We start from the raw sequence: 15249 nt of genomic DNA, 5'->3' as shown, positions 1-15249 counted from the left end.
ATTTGCTGTGTCCCCCACATGGCTTCTTGCAAACTGCAAACGGGACTTTCTTTCTTTCAAAAAATGGCTTTCTTCTTGCCACTCTTCCATAAAGGCCAGATTTGTGGAGTGCACGACTAATAGTTGTCCTGTGGACAGATTCTCCCACCTGAGCTGTAGATCTCTGCAGTTCCTCCAGAGCTACCATGGGCCTCTTGGCTGCTTCTCTGACGGCCATGTCTTGGTAGGTTTGCAGTTGTGCCATACTCTTTCCATTTTTAGATGATGGATTGAACAGTAATCCGTGAGATGTTCAAAGCTTGTGATATTTTTTTTTTATAACCTAAACCTGCTTTAAACTTCTCCACATTTGTATCCCTGACCTGACTGTCGTGTTCTGTGGCCTTCATGATGCTGTTTGTTCAGTAAGGTTCTCTAACAAACCTCTGAGGGCTTCACAGAACAGCTGTAATTATACTGAGATTAAATTGCACACAGGTGGACTCTTATTTACTAATTGGGTGACTTCTGAAGGCAATTGGTTCCACTAGATTTTAGCTAGGGATATCAGAGTAAAGGGGGCTGAATACAAATGCACGCCACACTTTTCAGATATTTATTTGTAAAAAATTGTTGAAAACAATTTACAATTTTTCTTCCACTTCACAATGATATGTCACTTTGTGTTGGTCTATCACATAAAAATCCCAATAAAATACATTTACATTTTTGGTTGTAACGTGACAAAATGTGGAAAATTTCAAGGGGTGTGAATACTTATTCAAGGCACTGTAAATAAAATAAAAGCCATAAATGATTTATAATTTCCTGCCTCATGGGACCGGCAGAGTAAGTATAAGTAACTTATAGCATTTATTTGATTCTGCCATTTTATACTCTAAACAGAAAACTGATAAATTGCACAAAACCTCTGGTGTGCCACATCAGAATATATTCATTATCTGCATAAGTTAAATGATGTTTGGTTCTAGAATTTGTTATGTGTAGATTTAGGATCTGTTATTTTTGTCATTGAAAATAAAGCTGTGTTAGTTAAAAAAAACTGGCTCCTAATGTTTTTAGATGGCTCCTAGATTTAACTACTTGCCGACTGCTGCGCGACTATTTACGTTTGCAGTCAGCCCCTCACAGGCAGAGCGACGTAGGGCTACGTCGCTAGCCTGTAAGGGTTTTGGGAGCGAGCGCGCGCCGCCGGATGCGCGCTCCCGCTCGGTCACGTGTGCCCGGCGGACCCGCCATTACACGTTAAAAAAAAAAAAATGACAAAAATCTTTCCCTTTGTTAGTAGACGCAATAACTTTTGCGCAAACCAATCAAAATACGCTTTTTGAGATTTTTTTTGCCAAACATATGGTAAAAAAAAATTGGCCTAAAATGTTAAAAAACTTTGATTTTTACATTTTTTGGGGGGAATTTCATATAAAAAAAATGTGAAAAATATTGTTATTTTTGCAAAATTTATGCTTTTTTTTTGTTTATAGCGCATGATCAAAAAATCGCACAGGTGATCAAATACCACCAAAAGAAAGCTCTGTTTGTGGGAAAAAAAGGACGCCAAATTCGTTTAGGTACAGCATTGCACGACCGCGCAATTGTCCGTTAAAGTCACGCAGTGCCGAATCGCAAAATAGGCCCTGGTCAGGAAGGGGATAAAATCTTCCGGGGCTTAAGTGCTTAAAGCAAATTTGTCAAGCCCTGACTTACCTATCCAGGAATCCAGCACTGTCCTCACCCGGGACCATTCCTCGCCGGTCTTCGGGTCCACGGCACCTCTATCTTGGATGTAACTTCCTCATAACTCACAGCCAGCTTCCCTGTGTGCATGTGCAAGTATCACTGCATGTTCTCAATGGACCCGCAGCCCCTGGTACCTTTTGAGGTGTCCTGAAAGGTTGTGGGAGGTGGAGGGGGCAAACTTCCGCTTGGATCGCCCAGGTGAGCTGAGAGGATGTGGGAGTGGATACCTGACAAAACTAGGTACCACTCCCTGGAAAAAATAAAATCAACTTCCAAAAGTGGAAGGGGGGAGGGGGAGAGAAAAGCATAACTTCCCTTTCTAAATGAAGTTCCTCTTTTAAGAAACTGTAGGAGCATGACAGTAACATTTTAACAATAGCAGCATCTATATTTCCTCAGAAGAAGTTGCCTTTACCTCTCCATGATTTTTAGTAGACTATATTAGAAGCACCCCTTAATCCTACCCTATTGTTTCCTTTTATTCTTCAGTATGCTGTAATCAGTTGCTGTATGCATCAACTCAATGAAACCACTAGGGGGCACACTCCGCTTATGTTTGTACAGACAGTCTGCCACTAAACAATTTCTTGCTCTCATATATTTTCTGGCAGTTTGCTGGTTTATGCTTTTTTGTAACAAAAAGTTTAACAAAGCTGACATGTTTCCCACAGGATACTCCAGAATATTTACATGCAGCTGCAGAAATCAACCTTACTCATCATCTACAGAAACTAAAGCGAGAAGGAAAAATAGGTGAGTTTATTATGTGCCTTGTGTGGGAAAATCTATTGTTTGATATTTAGACTCCAGTAACCTAGGGGAATGCAAATTAAGCAGAAGGTTGTTGGTTGTGTGCTGTAAAACATGATAGTTTTGGATGTGTATGTCAGACATTGCTATTAATAGTATTGGGCGCAATACTGAATATATTGTAGTCATAGGAAACTATTATTCACGAATGCATATCAGTAATCTTTCAGTTGCAGTCTCAGAAATGGGTACCAGAGTTTGAATTGCATGGCCCAGTCTCCTTTGTAATCTAACAGACCTGGTCAGGCACACCCACTCTCTTGTTTAGGTAGTTCCAAGTATTTTTTAGCAATGTCCTAGAGAATGGCATTATATAATTGGTCATACAACACTATGGGGGACATTTACTAAACCCGGGGAACACAGAATCTGGTGAGTTGTGCATAGTAACCAATCGGCTTCTAACTTCAGCTTGTTCAATTAAAGCAGGGATCGTCAAACTACGGCCCTCCAGCTGTTGCGGAACTACACATCCCATGAGGCATTGTAAAACTCTGACATTCACAGACATGACTAGGCATGATGGGAATTGTAGTTCCTGAACAACTGGAGGGCCATAGTTTGAGGACCCCTGAATTAAAGTGATACGTCTTGTTTTTTGTTGAAAATTACAAACATGTTATCCTTGCCTGCTCTGTGCAGTAGTTTTGTACAGCGCAACCCCCATCCCCTTTTTCTGGGGTCCCTCTTTGGAACGCCTGGCCCCTTCCTCCTGTTGAGTGCCCCCACAGTAAGCAGCTTGCCATGGGGGCACCCGAGCCAACCACTGCTCTGTGTGTCTATTCAGACATTCTCTCCTCATAGGCTCACTGACTTTGATTGACAGCAGCGGGAGCCAATGGCACTTCGCTGCTGTCTTAGCCATTGAGGAGGGAGAATCCTGGAAAGCCGAGTCTCTTGTGCAATTTCGCTGGATCGATACGGGGCTTAGGTAAGTTTTCTGGGGGCTGCTGCACACAGAAGGTTTTTTTTTTATCTTAATGCATAGAATGCATTAAGATAAAAAAAAAAAAAAAAACCTTCTGCCTTTACAATCACTTTCAGCTTTGACAATAAAACCTGGAAGCTGATTGGTTTCTGTGCATAGCTGCACTAGATTCTGTGTGCACAAGTTTTAGTAAATCTCCTATCATATGTGTCTGTTAGACTAAGCTTGATGAAAGATCCAAAAGATTAAGCACTTTCATACATTGGGAAATTGAATTTTAACTTCTCTGATTAGTAACAGGCTGACCTATGGCGGTTTTGAGCAATTATCTCCACATGCTCATGTAGTGAACAGTAAAAACAAGTATCGTTGTGTGACAAAAATCTGTAGCATGTAATGAACCTTTATTTCAGCATGCTAGAAAACATAGAGGGACTTAAAGTGAAACTTTCTGGGAGTATTTTAAACAGAACAAACACCCTATTTGGGCTCTTCTTACTACCATATAAGTGATCGGACGGCTATAGAGTTTCATAGATCACTTTTCCTAAACAGTCGATCAAACGGCATTAAAAAAAAAGACACCACTTAAAGGGGTTCTAAAGGCAGAAGTTTTTTTTTTATTTATCTTAATGCAATAAGATAAAAAACCTTCTGCGTGCAGCACCCCCCCCCCCCCTCAGCCACCCTAATATTTACCTGAGCCCCATCTCAAGCCAGCGATGTTGCACGAGACCCTAGGTTGTCTGGGACTCTCTGTCCTGATTGGCTGAGACACATTCTCTGGTCATGAAAGGGCTAAAGAGCTAGAATTCAGGTATGCTTTGTCAGGAATATTCTTGGAATTTTAGTTTTTAAGCTAAACGAACTTACCTTTCATTCAAAGGTCTGACGTCCCTCATCGCCATCTTCCACCTAGCTTAGTCCGGACGATGGGCTGTGGCCGTTTGCACATGCGCAGGGATTCAGTCATCCCGCCATACAGGATTCATGGCGGAATGTAAACTGAGCTGTACTTGCCTTACTCGTACGTTCCAAGGAAGACTGCGAGCAGGCAGGTAGGTTTATTTAATGCAGAAGAGACACTGCATGTCTGTTCTACAATAGGGAGCCTGCTCACAACCTTTAAAAATAAAACTTTAGTTCCGCTTACACAGACACAGAACTATAGAGCTGCCTTCGACATATATAAAGGCCTGTGATCTAAATAGCTAAAACTGCAGAACAGATGAGATCAGAAATCTCAACTGAAAAATCAATTTACAAGAAATTCCTCTTTATCTCTACATTTGGTCTCAATCATTTGCAGTAATAGCAAATTCTATTTTTCCATGCTGGAGACCGGTCAGATGCATTGGCGACTTAGTCATCCAAATGCATACATTGGTAACAGGAGCTGTGATATATAAATAGATCTACTGTCCTTGTCCACTGTCTAATCAATGCTGTGAGATGCTACACTACACTTGCTTGGGATAACTTTGAACTTGGGTGTTCCTGTGCTCATAAAATTACCAAGTATTCTTAACCTCCGATGGCATGTAAAAACAGAGAGGTGGCAAATACAGTGATGATGAAGTAAGATACCTATTGAGTGTATTTGCAACCTCTCTGTTCTTTAGAAACTTCTATGTTCTGTTAGAAACAAACAAAGCTTTTTAATTTTATGGACACAGACATTTTGTACATTGATCCAGCTTCACCACCATGAATTCATTGCAAAAATGATATTCTTTTTTGTGTATTTTAGGTAGCCCCACACTCATTTCTGGCAGTGAAACATTTAAAGTGTCATTAAACCCAGACTATGAAAAATTCTTAGAATACAGAATAGAGTGAAATATACTTGGTTGATTTATGCCTTACAGCTGTCCCTTCTACCACCTTTGTGTCCCCCCTGCACGTTGACATTGTGTAGACCAGCTGGTGTCCTCTATGGAGCATGCTCTGTTTCAGCTCCCTTATAAGCTCTTCATTTCCTCTTCTTTTTTTTTTTTTAATCTGTGCAGCCACATGACTACAGAGTCACACATGTGGGCGTATACACTTTGGTAAATGACACTCCCTCCCTCCTCCATGTTCTCCTATTAGTAAACACTATGGGGTGGGATATAGTATGCTGATTGATTACATTCACTAGAAAACTCACAAAAACTCTTTAAACAAAAAAGTTTTAATATAAATCAGTATTAAATATATCTAATGTAATTGCTAATACCTGTGAACTAAAAAAAAAAAAAACTTTGAATGCAAATGCCATCTGAACAAAATGAAAACTAGTGTCAGTCATCTTTGATTCTGTCTTCACCATATTAATGCACAAAAATGTACATTTGTTCAATAAATATTTATTGTGAGCAGTAAAACAGTTGTTTGAAATGTATAATCTAATTTGAATTGCTATTCTGAAACTGTTTTTTTTTTTTTTTTTTTTTTATAGTCTTGTGACCAAACAGGGCTGGCCAAACACACACTCATACTGTAGATAGCATACTTCAGCAGAGTAATAGTAACCCCTCCCAAGGATCTTTCCCTGCAGATGCCAAAGAACAGGGAAAGATCATGTGACCACACGAGCGTTGCAGCAAAAGGATACTTGGAGGCTAAAAAAAAAAATCCAGTGCCATGATATATATGATTATGTGAATGAATTATGCCAATTAACACTTCTCTGTTTTGCAGAAGTTAGCCCATTGGATTAGATATTAGGTATTAAGGTACCTCATCCCTAGTCAAATTCGGAAAGGTAGCAAAGTGTGGGGCCAGGGTGGGATTTTAAGGGTACCGTTGTATAACTAATAAGAGAGATGTATCTACAAAAATAACTAAAAAGTATATAATTTTATTATATCACATAGAATGAGAAAAATACAAATACAAGGACATTACTGTTACAAGATAACATGAAACATCATCATAGTAACAACAGAATTAATAAAATATTGTCAGAGATAATTTCCTTGAGATTGTGGACAGGACTAGTCAGAGGTCACAGTCAGTCTGGAGGTGCCAGAACTGGTGTGTGTCCCTCTAGTCGGTCCAATTACCACTACCCGACATGTTTCGCGGTAATACCGCTTCTTCAGGGGTACAAGGGATGTAACTTGATAAAAAGCCACTAAAGAATGACAAAAATAGATACGTGATTATCATACATATATAAGAGCTTATATACATATACATGTTCGTTTTGCTGTTTCGAATATCGGTGTGTGTCAAGTATGGAGCAGTTGGCGATAAGCCCCTCCTACTTCTGACACTGGTACGTCATTTATTCGATCACATGGTAGACATTTTACTTACATGAGTATACAAGAAGAATGATCTACACTGGCATGTAGGCCAAGGCATATATGTGATACTTCCAGTGGTGGAACTGATGGTTAATGGCAAACGGAGCATAGGCGTCGGTCACCAAAAATTGTCCCCCGGGCGGGCAGGGGTGACCAAATGGCAAAAAAGCCTAGACAGTGGAAGATATAGAGAATGCTGGTATATAGAGTATTGTATTCATTCAAAGGCTGCAGAAATATATACTGCAGATTATATTGGTCACATTACTCAGATCATTGAATATAAATAGAGATTGGTGTTGAAAAATTTAGAGATATAAATTTAAGCGCCTCCAATCTTTATAAACAGGAGGGGGGGGGGGGGGGAATGCTCACCAAAAATGACATCAATAGAGTATATGAAAACCTACCAAACTCTATGCCAGGGCTTGTGTGACGGTCAGACGATGGAGAAAGGGTGGAAAAAACATGCGATCAGAGAGGCACAGAAATGATATCGCACATCAAGCGAGACATCAGATTTCAGTCTCCAAATCAGCTGGTACCGCTCTGTAATGTGTTCAAAAAAGAAAGTAGCAAATAAACAAAAGAGGGCTTGGGCAGGCTAGTTCTAAACATGCTCTGAATCCATACATGGTCACAGAATGCTATGTAAGTACAGCTTAATGCCCATACCTAATCTCCAAGAGGGAGGGTACGTGGCTATATTCAGAATGTGCAAGGTAAAAAAGATAGTGGATGATAAAGAGGCTGAAGCGTTATTACCGTTTAGTGATCCATATGTCGGAGCTCCATCGTCTGCACACTAGCTGGCTACCGTACCTGTCTTAAATAGATCATCAACTCCGCCGTCACACACAGGCGACGCGCGCCTCGGTGACGTCACGGAGTCAGATGTACAACAGCGCACGCGCGTCGGTAGACTCGGCGCCCAGCTGTCAAAGACACAAAGGGCCGCCCCTCCGTAGGTTGCCACGCAACCTGGGACGCCAAGGAGCAACACTGAACGGGTGCAGATGGAATGGCGTTAGGAAGCGGATTACTCCGTGTAGACAAAGGGACTATGTGTTATCAATGCACATCAAGAACCTCTGTACATCTCCTGCCCGCCCGTGGGACATCACAGATAACCGAAATAGCCAGCGCCGAACGGTCCACGCCACCAATGGGAGATCAGATGCCTAAATTGGAATGCATACCAATGTGTACATGGTTACATATATATATATATATATATATATATATATATATATACAAGGTTATTTGCACATATCAATACAAAAATGTTAATTTTCCATTTATTAAAACATTGTGTAGCCACCCACAATGTAATAGCAGAAATATTATATAGGTGTTTCTGCTATTACATTGTGGGTATAATCTGCAGTATATATTTCTGCAGCCTTTGAATAAGTACAATATTCTATATACCAGCATTCTCTATATCTTCCACTGTCTAGGCTTTTTTGCCATTTGGTCATCCCTGCCCGCCCGGGGGACAATTTTTGGTGACCGACGCCTATGCTCCGTTTGCCATTAACCATCAGTTCCACCACTGGAAGTATCACATATATGCCTTGGCCTACATGCCAGTGTAGATCATTCTTCTTGTATACTCATGTAAGTAAAATGTCTACCATGTGATCGAATGTGATATAATAAAATTATATACTTTTTAGTTATTTTTGTAGATACATCTCTCTTATTAGTTATACAACGGTACCCTTAAAATCCCACCCTGGCCCCACACTTTGCTACCTTTCCGAACTTCTCTGTTTTGGTATTAAACATAAAACAGTTTAGGGCTACACTTTAAAGCAGGCATGTCCAACCTACGGCCCGAGGGCCGCATGTGGCCCAGAACCGCAGGCAATGCGGCCCACTGCCCCCTGACAATTTTTTTTTTGCTGGGGAGGAAGGAAGTCGGGTCGGGGACACAGCCACAGCAGCCTCCAACTAACGTTAGGCAGAGGCTGAGGGGAGGGGGGGGAGGCGAGCATGTGCAGTGTTTCTGACTCCTACCACTATGACCACTTCAAATCATTGAAGTGGTCATGGTGGTTAGAGTGTTCCATTATTGTCTCTCAGAAGGAGTAAACCTCTGTATACTGATTCCATTTCATTTCATCATCCTCTAGTTGTGTTAAATTAGTGCGGGGGGTGCGGCGGCATTTTATTACATACCTTAACTATAGTATATATTTGAGGCCCGAGAAAATTTCTCTACACTCAATGTGGCCCAGAGAGGCCAAAAGGTTGGACACCCATGCTTTAAAGCACCAGCTGATTATTCCAATGAGATTCTTTTTTGAATTGCGCTGTATGCTGCAGATATCTTAATAATGCTCATATGTGTTTAATTGCAGTACAAGACGAGGGTCCTAATGTCCAGTGGAAAAGTCGCTTGTGATTGTGAATCATGGAATCTATTTTGTTGAATCTGAACAAGGAATTCACTGCATGGGAGGATCGAGGATAAGTGAATAAGATGCCTCGCATCAGAACCATCCAAACCAACTCCAAATCATTACACTCGCAGCTGTGTAATTTGATCAGATGCATTTTTAATTGGTGTCTCTTTTTAATACTAATATAAGCATCGTCTTACTCGATTAATTAAAAAAATATCTATAATGTAAAGCCATTTACCCTAAAAGGTCCTACCTGACATAACATTGCCCACGGGTTGTACATCCTGGTTTTCTGTCTTCATTGGTTTTAAACCACCAACCACCATTAGAAGGTATGTACAAATGTGCTTGTGCACCTAGGTAAAGCTGCTGGCACCAGCATGAGGGCGCAAGTATCCTCCACATACAGTACCATCTTGCTGGCATGAAAAAAGGAACATTTAGGATATAAAAGGTCAATGCCCTTTCTAAAGCTTGCCTTTTTTTAGCGTGGTGCCACCTGCCATTCTACCTAGGGTGGCCAAAGAAATTGGGCTAGTTTAGCAGGGTCTTCCCATTGGAGAGAAGTCAATCTGGGCTGTTGGAATATTTTCTTGCAATCATACAATAGAGCAGCAGGGAGGATCCCTTAACCCCCCTCTTAATGTGTGGCTAGGGGAATCCATTTTTTTTTTTCATCAGCCTACTGGCTGATCAGGAAAAGAAAAAAAAATGATTCATGTATGTGCAGCTTTACTAGTATGTATCTTGCTCTTACCTCTACTGACTACCAGTGGAAGTAAACACAACGCCATGCTTTTAGAGCTCTAGTGAGTCATTTTGCGGCCTTGTTTAAGCCGCTCAATATGAGCATTGTGTATATTTAGGTATGTTGCTGCTATTTACATATTTTACCATTTCGAAACAAGCTGTGTTTGTTTGGCTTTCATTTTCATACAGTCATAGCAACATATTAAGTTGTAAATTACATTGGTTATTGGAAAAATAGAATTTGCCTTTCTTTAATAAATTGAACTCTTATCTTGAAATTGATGTGGTTGCCGTTTTGAGCTTACTGAAATAAATGTATAGCTATGGCAAAAAAATGGGGACTATACAAAAGAAAAACATTTCTTTGATGTTTTCTAGGCAATAAGATCAACTGAAAGCGTATTCCCAAATTGATGAATTCAGAGTAATCGGTTATTGAAAATGAAAATAACACGTTGGTTAAGCAGGCCATAGATTATACAATTTGGCTCTCAATCACTTGATTCTCCCGTCAACACAGTCAGTGTCGATGGGCTATAGCTGCTGACAGTGGTTGCATGAAAAACAAGACAGGCTGGATCGATTTCAGTACAACCAGCCTCTCTGATTTTTTATTTATTTTTTTCTATGTGATCACTGCGGCTGGCTAAAGCAGCAGGCAGTAAGCCCCTGTTCCAGCCGGTGTGATTTATCATGGAATTTGACAGTTCCAAATTGCATGACAAATCACAGCTCATTGCCTGCAATAGAACTGTTCAAATTGGCGCTACTCATAAACTGTGACTTTGAAAAAGGTTCCTGCAGTTCTTTCCGATTTCACTCCGACTTTTGTTGACTTCTGTTAACCACTTAAGCCCCGGAGGATTTGGCTGCTAAAGGACCAGGGGTTTTTTTGCGATTTTTTACTGCGTGACTTTAACGGACAATTGCGCGGTCGTGCGACGCTGTACCTAAACGAATTTGACGTCCTTTTTTTCCCACAAACAGAGCTTTCTTTTGGTGGTATTTGATCACCTGTGCGATTTTTTGATCACGCGCTATAAACAAAAAAAGAGCGTAAATTTTGCAAAAATAACAATATTTTTCACATTTTTTTATATGAAATTCCCCAAAAAAAAAGTAAAAATCAAAATTTTTTAACATTTTTCGGCCAATTTGTTTTATGCTACCTATGTTTGGTAAAAAAAAATCGCAAAAAGCGTATTTTGATTGGTTTGCGCAAAAGTTATCGCGTTTACTAACAAAGGGAAAGATTTTTGTCATTTTTGGTGTTTTTTTTTTTAACGCGTAATGGCGGCGATCTGCGATTTTTTTTTCGGTACTGCGACATTGCGGCGGACAGATCGGACCCTTGACTGACATTTTTGACACTTTTGGGGTTACCAGTGACATTACTGCAGTAATCAGTGCTATACATATGCACTGTTACTGCAAAAATGACACTGGCAGGGAAGGGGTTAACTTTATTGGACAGGGAGGGGTTAAGTGTGTCCTAGGGGCGTGATTCTAACTGTGTAGGGACATTCCTATTGGTGTAAAAGCAAAGATCAACCGTTCTACATAGCAGAACGGACAGATCTTCACTTTTACACAGGGAGAACTGACAGGCAGCTTGTTTACACAAGCTGCTCTGTCTTTCTCCCTTCACAGGAGCGATCGCAGTGTGACTGGAGGACATCGAGTCCGCCGGTCACACGCACTGACTTGCCTGTGAACGAGCCTCGGCGGGCGCGCGCCCGCCCGCGATAGGCTCGCAAGTCAGTCACAGGCGAGTGACGTAAAAAAAAAAAAAAAAATACAAGGCTTTAGTGATCTAAGAAGTTATAAGCAAAGAGGAGCAGGCAGCTACTCCCAGATTTCATGATTTGAGTAAGGCTGGCCATACACGGAGCAAATTTCTTTCCTGCAACCTGTTTGTTCAATTCCTCCATCAACACACACACACTGTTGATGTGGGAATCCATTTTGCCGAGCCATTGTATTCTCGCAACAGGGGAAGCTGTCCCCGCCGGGAAAAGACGGTGATTATTGCTAGTGGCTACAGCACCCACTAGCGATGATCACAGGTAAAACTCGGCAAGCTGGTTTGTACCCAAGTTGATCGATTGTTCAGCCTGCCCATACATGGTTCGAATCTCGACCGGTTTCCGCTCAAGCGGCCAAGATTCGAACCATGTATGGCCTGCCTGAGACATGTTATGTCATGGCTGTAGTGCAGCAAATATTACCCCGCATACACTTTTTCTTTTTTTAGATGAACTCTGATGAAATACTTAGATCTTGTGTATTGTTTTACCCGCCATAGGATGTGTTGCTTTGCTCAGCTAGGCTAGTGAATCGGACACCCTTGCCAAAAAGCTCAGCCAGATTTGTCATACCCCTCTCTACTCAGACTGCATACTGCTTACTCCTCACAGACTGTATAGTTAGAGTTCATCAAAAGCCCAATCTAAGACCCACTCCAGTCAATCATGTACAGTAACAGCACCACATTTATGAGGTTATCATTTTGCTCTCTCCTCTTGCTACATGAACAGTACTATGCTGTGAAGTAGAGCATGATTTGTTAAGTGTGGCGCAGGGGATTACAGGAGTCTATCAAGTCAGTTAAGGTACTGTTGCAGCATTATGCAACACATTTTGATCATTTTTAATGAACCCGTATGGATTAAATTGGGTTTTTTTTTTGTTTTTTTTTTTTTATATCTGCCCTGGAATTTACTTCTAAACTATATCTAAAACCTAAACTTTTTTTTTTGCACTCCACCCTAATTATTTATATGTCAGCACACACCTAGGAAGGGATGCTATCTCCACACCCAGGGCCTCTTGTAAAGCTGTACAACTGATCCTGTTGTACTGGGCCCAGGCCTTATCAGCTAAACAGGGGGGCCAAGGGCAGCTTTATTGTTCATGTCTGCTTAAATGAATAAATTGATTTTACTAGACCACCCCCCCCCCCCCCCCGCTCCTACATGCTTACCAGAACTTAAACTACATTTCCCTGGGCCCCATGACATCAACAGAGAGGTCTTCTGGGAGCAGAGGAGGGACTTAAATTTTTAGGATGTAGGTGGATAAAGTTAGGCTCCGTTCACATCTAGGCGTTTTGGGGCGTTTTTGGGGAGTTTTTCTGCTCTAGGATCAGCTCTCAAAACGACCAACAAGACAAATCCTATTCATTTCAATGGCCCCTGTTCACATCTGAGCGTTTTGACGCTGTAAGCAAAACGCCCAACGCTCAAAAAAGTACATGAGCTTCTTTTTGGGCAGATTACAGGCGTTTTCCATTGGTTTCTGTTCAATCTAAAAACGCCTGCACAAAAAACGCCTGTAAAAACGCCTGTAAATTGCGGTTAAAAAAATGCGCGAAAACGCTACGCTCAGGTGTGAATGTAGCCTTAGTGTCGCCGTTCTACTTCACCTCGGAGGGGGGGGGAGAGATTGTGGAGTCAGGGTTGGGGGGCCCCATAAGGAAGGCTGTACGGGCCCCACGATTTCTAACAGCAGCCCTGGCCACACCACTCACCTGATACTCCTATATACACATACACAAGCAATTGTGGCAATCACACCTTCTATCTTTTACACCAGTGGTCTCCAAACCTTTTATACAAAGGTCCAGTTCAGACTTTAGGGGGGCCAGAATATGGCCAGGAGGAATGGACATTTTCCTGGTATTAGTGGGAGTAAACATCGGCATTAGGGGGAGATTTAATAAAACTGGAGCACTCAGAATCTGGTACAGCTGTGCATGGTAGCCAGTCAGCTTCTAACTTCAGCCTGTTCAATTAAGCTTTGGCAAAACCTAGAAGCTGATTGGTTTCTGTGAAGAGCGGCACCAGATTTTGCACTCTCCAGTTTTGGTAAGTAACTGCCCTAGTGCTCTTAATTGATACAAGTACACACTCTAGAGGGATATGCGTTCTTCATATTTCATGTCTGAGGTTTACAACCACTTTAAAGCAACCTGACATGTAAAAAGGGAGTTTTTAAGTTTTTTGGGGGTTTTTTGGATTGCATTATTGTATTACTTTGTTATCTCAAGTAATAAAAAAGTAATTGGAGAATAAACATTCTTTTAGCAGGAATGTAAGCATTGCTCTGGTCTATAAGGGAAATAACGGTGTAAAGCAATAAAAAGGTTCAAAATGTATTTTTTTTTTTTTTTATTAAAATTCAAGGGGGTATGCAGGACAAATACTGTATATCAGCCCGGAGCAACAAGCACACAGTTTGGTCTACCCATAGAAAGAGGGTTGCTGAAAGGACACAGGGACAGGGCAAGTCATGGTCTTCTTGCTTTGGTACTAGTAGCCTTGGAATATCAGGTTTTTTTTTCATGCAGGGGGAATGCACTTAAAGCAGTTGTATCCTCACAACAAAAAAACAAAACAAAAATAACCTGCAGAGCAAAGGCATAATGAGCTAGTATGCATCGCATACTAGCTTATTATGAAATACTTACCTTAAAATGAAGCCCCGACACGGTCGCACCGGACAGCGTTGAGGGAGCTGTCATGTTCCCTCTGCGTCTCTTCTGGATTTGGCGGCTCTGGTTCTGTGAGTGGCCGGAGCTGCGATGATGTCACTCCCCTGCGCGCAGGAGTTAACCTTACGGCAAGGAGCTGGCAAAGAGCTCTGAAGGTCCACTGGACCTTCAGAGCGCATTCGCCGCTTGTGTCAGCGGCTTAATGCAGGACGAATATCTCCTAAACCGTGCAGGTTTAGGAGATATTTATTTTACCTACAGGTAAGCCTTATTATAGTTTTACCTGTAGGTAAAAGTTTAATGGCGGAGTATACTACCGCTTTAACTAAATACAGTGAAAAGAAATGACAAAGACCATTGGATCTGAACTTCAAGAACTGCTGAGCATATTGGGCGAACTACTGGTAAGGTAAGTTTTTACCTATTTGTGTTTAGTGATATATCCATACTTTACTCATTTACATTTGGAGATGGGGGGGGGGGGTGTCACACGACCTTATAAGGAAGAAAAATCTTTTATAAAATGTTATAAAAAAATGTTTCCCCTTTCCTTGAAGTAGACGTATCCACCTTGAAACTGTGTGATGTGGAAACAAAGAAGTGGCTCTTATCTTAATACAACATGCAGAAGTAAATATGGCACAGATGTGTAAAAGATTAGGATGGACCCTTGCTGCTATCGACCTTTGTCTCCATCCAGCATAATACAACCTTTAAGGCTGGCCATAGATGGAACAAATTTTGTGGTTGCAGGAAAGAAATTTGCTTGATTTCCCCCATCAACACAGACAGTGTTGATAGGGGAATCCCTCCCCTGGAGCCATTGTC

General features: G+C 41.3%; 1 protein-coding gene across 1 annotated transcript in view; it reads left to right on the top strand.

The window, feature by feature from the left end:
• The window catches only part of LACTB2 (lactamase beta 2), a 35202-nt gene extending 25575 nt beyond the window's left edge, over positions 1-9627 (top strand). Inside the window, exons 6-7 of the mRNA XM_082257289.1 lie at positions 2409-2490; positions 9135-9627. Coding sequence (XP_082113415.1) covers positions 2409-2490; positions 9135-9178 — 126 coding nt within the window. The 3' untranslated portion in view covers positions 9179-9627. The remainder of the gene's footprint in view (positions 1-2408; positions 2491-9134) is intronic.
• The last annotated feature ends 5622 nt before the right edge of the window (positions 9628-15249 follow it).

Source organism: Pelophylax lessonae (genome assembly GCF_965119305.1).
Source record: "Pelophylax lessonae genome assembly, chromosome: 5".
Lineage (NCBI taxonomy): Eukaryota > Metazoa > Chordata > Amphibia > Anura > Ranidae > Pelophylax > Pelophylax lessonae.
This window is presented reverse-complemented; position numbering and strand designations above follow the sequence as displayed.